The following is a 7,182-nucleotide window of genomic DNA, read 5'->3' as shown; positions in this document are numbered from 1 at the left end:
TGAGAGTGAACTCATAAATTTCTCCAGACCCAGGAGAAACATGCAGTTTTCATGCTCACGATTAAACTACAACTCGTCAAATGCGAAGGACACCCGGCCCTGATCAGAAAGCACGCCGAAACAGTATCGCATGTACCACACAACTTTACCAACGAGTGCGGACCCCAATAAAACAAGCAAGAGATCTACTGTGACAAAGGACACATTGCCGAATCACAGGCCATACCTCGAACGGAACTGACGCGATTAAAAAATAACCAGCAGGCGCTCTTCCTCTTCATCAAGTAGGAATTTTGGAGTGACTTATTTGGAATATTTTAGTGCATCAAAATGTCCCCGTTCTGCTCAACTTATCAGTTCAAATTTCTTGGATATTAATTAGCTCAATGTTCGTACTCCTTCCATTTCTTTTAACTCCGTTAGATTTATCTGAAGTCAAACTTTGCAAAATTGACAAAACTTATATTAAAAACTATCAACATCAACAATATCTAATAAATATAATATGAAAGTACATTCCCTCATGGATCCAATGATATTGATATTGTATTGCGAATGTATAATTTTCATATAAACCTGGTCAAACTTTAAAGAATTTGACTTCAGACAAACCTAATATGTGGAGGAAAAATAACAAAGGGAGTACTTGGATTATCTTGTCAACTTATTTCATTGGGTTAGTCAGTCTGTTTTCCTGGCATCTATTTTAAATAAATTGGCTGTATCTTTCTGATTGTTCTTTTGCGGTGCAATATTTCTACCGCACAGAATAAAATCAAGACACGACAGTAGGAAAAAAAGAAGCAAAAATACAAACGCCCCTTTTATCCTAGAGGTTGCGACTATATCCACCTCAGTCATAAACAAAATGCACTCCATGCTATCAAGATGTGCTGTGAACCTCAATAACAGGATAACTACCGCGTGCTCAAGATAGCCAAACTGCATAGTTGCATATAGCCGCTGTCCAACCTCCACCCCCACCCCTCCTCAACAGTTTCTTCTTTTATTTCTGAAACACTGACGAGTTATTTTAAATCGCTCCTTAGTTACAACGGAGTGATAATCGATTACACAGTACTACTAAAGAATCTTGGAAGGTAAAAAGAAGAAGGTACATCATATGGTGCTTATAATTCCCAACGAATGAAAGTGCGGACAAAGTTGAACGACTCTAGAATCAATTCAGTCGGATCTACTCTCTCTCTCTCTCTCTCTCTCTCTCTCTCTCTCTAGAGTAGACTAGTACTCACACATACACATATAGATAAGATATACACACTTCAACTTGACTTCTACTACTCCTTACCAACACGAAACATCTAACTATGTTGAATGCATGCATACATATCCCTAACTTGCACATATTATTTCGCTGGTAAGGCTGCAGAATAATATCCTTACCCTCATCCCAGTCTCCAAAGCCTTCTAAGAAAAAACTTTTTGAAAAATCCTAGTCTCCAAGCTGATCGACATTCATTGCTAGCTAATTTCCTAATATGCATGCATATATAACTACTCCATTTGTCCCAAATAAGTGTCGTTGATTTAGTACAACATTGTACTGAAGTATGTACAATTTGTTAGTACAATGTTATACTAACTTTGTACTAAATGAGCTACCCTTATTTTGGGACTGGGGAGTATCTGACAAGATTAATAGTAACAAGAGGGTTGCACTGTTATTATCACATTAACAAATTGGATATGATGAACCTATCAGCTGAAGCCTGTCTGGTATGTTTGGACATAGTTTGGTTCACTTTCACTCACAGTCACACTATGATCAAATATTAAGACATGCGTACATATTTGGTGGGGAGAAGTGATGTGTTTGATGACTTTGACCCCGTTGACAGAAAAATTCTACCAACATAGGAATAGAAAATTAACCAAATATGACTAGATCATATGTACTGAACGACTGTGCCCAAACATAGAGATACATGCGATCAACCTGTCATAATATATACTCCCTCCGTTCCAAATTACTTGACCTCCATTTGTGTAGATATGGATGTATGTTTTTTTTCGAAAAGGTGGAAAATCCCCGGCCTCTGCATCTGGACGATGCATACGGCCAATGTATTAATTATTAACACAAGACCTTACAAAGTCGTACAATAGTAAGACCAAAGCCACCATCTTCGCAACCTCTGTCGCTACTCCTATCTAATGAAGGGGCGCTGATGGTCTGGGCTTAATACCAAACAGACCTCGCAGCCAAACCTTACATCTAAGACCTGAGGTCCCAACCAGGACGCCTGCCGGGTATGGGCACCCACCAGTCTGGCGTGCTCTTCAACCAGGACCCCTGCCGGGTATGAGGCCGCCGCAGCCACGTACCATCAATCCATCTTCAGAGTTGTACTGTTGCAAGAACCGTGTCAGGTCTCTCTGCCATCGACGCCACCACGACGCCAGACAGCGCCACCATCCTGCGCTCGTCCATCATCACACGCCCACCGGCGAAACCCCCACTACTCCATGCCGCTGAGACTCGCCGTTGTCAACGTGCCAGATGTATGTAGACACTAAATAAGTATAGATACATTCATATTTAGACAAATGAAAGTCAAGTAATTTGGAACGGAGGGAGTAGTATAGTAAAGATCGAAACATAATACTAGGATTTCGTACAGAAGTTTAAGGTTGATTAGTCTACGCTGTACCAAAGTAAGCACTACATCGTACACCTAAATGAAGCCAAAACAGCTGACGAGAGTGAAGCATAAAAACCTCCAGGCCCAGGACAAACATGCAGTTTTCCTGCTCACGAGGTGAAACTAAAACTCGTCAAATGTGAAGGACGCTCGAATCAGAAAGCTCGCCGAAACTACAGTATCGCATGTACCACAAAGCGTGACCAAGGAGTGCGGATCCAAATAAAAATCAAGCAAGAAATCTGCGTACGTACGGTGGCTATTGTACTGACAAGGGTCATACAGCCGAATCGCAGGCCATACCTCGAACAGAACTGATGCTATTAAAAAAAACGGAACAGACGCGATTGGAGAGGGGAAGAGAAAGCATATCAAATCAGCGGTACTGCGAAGTGCACACAAGAGAAATTATTACGAGTACATTGCTTTTATGGGTGAAGCTCACTGTCCTAGTCCGGACATCACATGAAATTTTTCTCTCCATTTGTAGCCGTAGCCTTCCTTCCCCTGCCGCACCGTAATTGCTGGGCACGCCTGCGCATTAATTTCGACTTTGGGCTCCATGTACTGCCAGCTGGCTATTATGTGTGTCCTTCATTTTTCAGAACCTCTTTGAATCGCTACCGCCTCTGATCGAACGGAAAGAACGGAGAAGAGGCAAGAGAGAAGGCAGCGAGGCTCCATGAGATAATGCGGGGGGAGTGAGAGGGAACTGGAGAAATCGAGGGGAAAAGAAAAAGCCAAAAGGTTTGTGTGGCGTGTGTGAGAGACGGAGACAAAAGGAAGAGCAAGCTAGCAAGAGTGTGCTTTTTGATTAGCCCGTGTGCATCGAGTACGTACGGATACTTTGGGGTAGAATGGCAGCAGCTACAAGAGTTCTCGACCTCCAATAATAGCTAATGGCAACCGCAGCACTGCAAACGCCCATGAACCCAAATACCCAAGCAGTAACCAGATTTCAAGCAGCAGCAGGGAAACTAGATTTAAAGATTTGCCATTCGCGTGGGGTTACCTGGTGGTGCTGGAGAACTCGTAGAGCCTGCCGCGAGGGGAGAAGACGGCGAGGGCGACCTCGACGTCGCAGAGGACGGAGAGCTCGAAGGCCTTCTTGAGCAGCCCGTTCCTGCGCTTGGAGAAGGTCACCTGCCGGCTCGTCGCGTTCTCTATCCGCTTCATCTCCGTCTTCCCCCGCACCATCCTTCCTGCCTCTGGCGGAGCTCGATCGATCCCCTCTCCTCCCGAAAACGGACCAATCAACAACTACACATCGCGGTGAAAAACGAACGAATTAGGTGAGTAAATTCGAGCCGGCGGAGATCAAAAGCGACAAAAGTTGATAGATCTGAGAGGGCAGTGCGCTCACCAGAAATGGCTAAGCGAGGAGGAGGGACCGCGCGGCCGCGGCTGCCCTTTCTGGTCCCTGCCCGCGTCGCGTAGCCCGGAGAGGAAAGGGCGTGGTGTGATGAGGTGGGTGCGGCCACTGTGCACTGGATTTATAAGAGCATCTCCAGTCGGCCCCTCAACAGGCTCACGACGCCTTTTTTAGCGCCGGCGGCGAAAAACGGCCCAGCCGCGCCCGAGATCCTCGTTTATCGCTGGTTTAGACCGAAATTATTACGGGCGAACCCAATCCGAACCCAGCGCATCGGGGGGCGCCTGGGGCGCCGGCTGAAGCGAAAAGGCGCGTGGACCTGCACTGTCGGCGACATCGGCCGATTTCCCGACATTTTCTTCCCCCTTTCCCTCCATTTCCCCATTGTCCCCCCCTTCTCCCCCGCCGCTCCCGCTATTCTCTCCCCAGATCCGCCCGCCATGCCGCCGAAGAAATATGCGGCCTCTCGCCTAGCTACAACGGCGACCAAGAGTTCAAATTCCTTCATGTGTTCACCGGGATCGAGTCGTGCTAGAAATGGACGGAGTTACGGCTTGCTCTTGCCAAGGTGAAGGACACCTACAACCCGGACGCGCCTGCCCCGGCGGCGGTAGAAGGGCGCCCTGATGGCAACAAACGAGCCAAGGCGGTGAGGGACGCGGCACCCACTGCCGAACGGCTGCAATCGTCGATCGAGCAGTGCATCGCCGACGCCAAGAGCAACACCGTCAAGAGGGAGGAGAAATCCGATGCGAGGTGGTCGGCGTTGATGACGAAGCAGGACGCCAAGCTTGACCTTCTCAGGACCAACATAGCCGCGAAGAAGAGGAACACCGACATGACGTTCTTGATGGGGAGAGACACGTCGACGATGGACGAGCAGGTGAAGGTGTGGTACCTGGTGGAGCGCGGCCTCATCTTGAACCAGATGTCAGGACTGGCGGCGACCACCGCTCCTACGCCCATGCCGACGCCGATCCCGCACATTGAAGTTTTGCCCACGTCGACCCCGAGCCCAAGAACTGAAGTTGCGCCCAAGCCGACGCCGAGCCTGAGCACTGCTGAAGCTGCGCCCTCACCGATGTCGACGCCGACCTCGGCCAGCCCTGCGCCAGAGGAGCCTGCTGTTTGATGAGCTCCATGTCTATTGTTCCTGCCCTTTGATCGCCGGATTTTGGCTATGATGATCGCCGACCTGTGGCATGATGATCGCCGAACTGTGTCATTTTTTGGTAGCGGGAAAAGTGAACTTTGAATTTTTATGCGTTTGGGGCACAAACCTGGGGGCGCGGCCGGGAACTAGATCATCCCCAGGCCAAAAAAATCGCCGGCGCAAATGCCAAAAACCCTTCACCGGGTGCGACGGGGAGCCAAACGACTGGAGATGCTCTAAGACTGCCCATAGTGTGGGGAGCAATTTAGACCAGTAACATGCATATGTTACTACTCATAGTGGGGAGTATGTTACTATCTTTATAGTGGGGAGTAAGGCCAACTCCAATGCGCGACCTAAACGGAAGTCCGTTTTGTCAAGATTTCGTCCGTTTGATTCGGCAAAACGGACACCCACACCCGCTTGCGGTCGTGCGGCCGTGGATGCCCTCGACGCACCCGCCATATCTCAAACTGTCCATTTTTTGGACTTGAAATTCTATCCCAAAAACCCAAATAAACATCGCAAATAATTTTAAAACATTAATATAAACATTAAACATCCAAATGAGGGAGAGGCATAAGCTAACATACCTTTTCTTCTTGGATCATATGCACTTATGATTGGAACTCTAGTAAGCATCTGCAACTACTAAAGATTATTAAGGTAAAACCCAACCATAGAATTAAAGTAACAAGTCCCCTTTATCCCATACACAACAACCCCCTTACTCATGTTTAAGCTTCTGTCACTCTAGCAACCCACTATAAGCGAATCATGAATGTATTGCAACACCGTACATCGGGAATCCTTCACGTGTGCGCGGCAGGGAAGGCACCATAGGACAACACCAAAATAAAACATACAACTCAAACCAATCTAGATCATCAATCAACCCAAAAGACAAAAGAAATCTACTCAAAACATCATAGGATGGCAACACATCATTGGATCATAATATGTGGCATAAAGCACCATTTTCAAGTAGGGGATTATAGCAGGGTGCGTGAGAGTGAACCGCGTAAAAGAAATGAGGATGAGGATGAAGACGATCACCGCGGCGATGGTTCCCCCGGTGGCACCCCGATGCCACCGAAAGAGAGGAGGAGAGAGTCTCCCCCTTGTGCTTCCTCCTCCATGGCCTGCCCCTAGATGGGGAGAGGTTCTCCCTTTGGTCCTTGGCCTCCATGGTGATGATGGCTCTCTCCGGTATCCTCCTCCATTGTAACGCCCCGAATCCGATGCGCCAGGTGTCTTCCAGTTATTCGCCGTCCTTGCCATGTCTTTGCTTGCGTGTTGCATTTTTCCCATGTCATCATTTGCATTTCATCTGCATGTTTTTCAAAACTTGCATCCGTTCGGGTTCCGCCGGTTCTCTCCGTTGTCCGTTCTGAGCCCAACCACACTCGCACGTGCCCCGTCGCCCCTCTCAGACCTTGTTTCGTGAGCGGGATAAAAACATTCTTGGAATGGGTCGAGATTTGCCGAGTGGCCTTGGTATATCACCGGTAGATTGCCCGTCAAATTTCGTCCCATTTGGAGGTCGTTTGATGCCCCAACGGTTAACCGAGCTAACCAAGACCCCCTTATCTTTGCAGCTCAACACCTCTTCACACAGCCCACCTAGCCCATCTAACTCCCCTCCATGCTCTCCGCCGTTCGATCACGATCGTGTGGGCGAATACTGCACCTCATTTGGACTCTCCTAGCTCCCTCTAGCTATATATAGGCCCTTCCCTTCCATTTTCGCGGATAAAACCCTAGCCTCCCTCTTCCTCACGCTGCCAGACATGTCCATCCCGCATCGGATATGTCCACCGGCCACGTCGCTCCGGCCAACCCCAAGCCGCCACGTCATCGCGCTGCCGCCCCCGACGAACCAGCCGCCGCCACGTCGCCGTCTCCAGCCTCCCCACCACGGCAAGCCCGTTGGGCCCAGATCTGGCCCGCTCGGGACTGGATCCCGCGCCCGCGCCGCCCGCCCGCCGCCGGCC

General features: G+C 48.8%; 1 protein-coding gene across 1 annotated transcript; it reads right to left on the bottom strand.

Annotated features, from left to right (window-relative positions):
- Positions 1-2,228: 2,228 nt before the first annotated feature.
- LOC119338025 (agamous-like MADS-box protein AGL14) lies at positions 2,229-4,117 on the bottom strand. The gene is made up of 3 exons (XM_037610315.1): positions 4,027-4,117; positions 3,676-3,923; positions 2,229-2,534 (listed from the first exon to the last, which is right to left on the bottom strand). The coding sequence occupies exons 2-3, from the start codon at positions 3,858-3,860 to the stop codon at positions 2,510-2,512; spliced, it is 210 nt and encodes a 69-aa protein (XP_037466212.1). The 5' UTR covers positions 3,861-3,923; positions 4,027-4,117; the 3' UTR covers positions 2,229-2,509.
- Between the last annotated feature and the right edge of the window lie 3,065 nt (positions 4,118-7,182).

The sequence above is a fragment of the Triticum dicoccoides genome, chromosome 1B, assembly GCF_002162155.2.
Source record: "Triticum dicoccoides isolate Atlit2015 ecotype Zavitan chromosome 1B, WEW_v2.0, whole genome shotgun sequence".
In the NCBI taxonomy this organism is placed as follows: Eukaryota; Viridiplantae; Streptophyta; class Magnoliopsida; order Poales; family Poaceae; genus Triticum; species Triticum dicoccoides.
This window is presented reverse-complemented; position numbering and strand designations above follow the sequence as displayed.

Coding starts and splice junctions, on each gene's coding strand:
- LOC119338025 (XM_037610315.1), bottom strand. CDS start 3,860: ATGGTGCGGGGGAAGACGGAGATGAAGCGGATAGAGAACGCGACGAGC. Junction 2,535..3,675: donor GAGTTCTCCAGCACCACCAG/GTAACCCCACGC, acceptor ATACTTATTTAG/TGTCTACATACATCTGGCAC.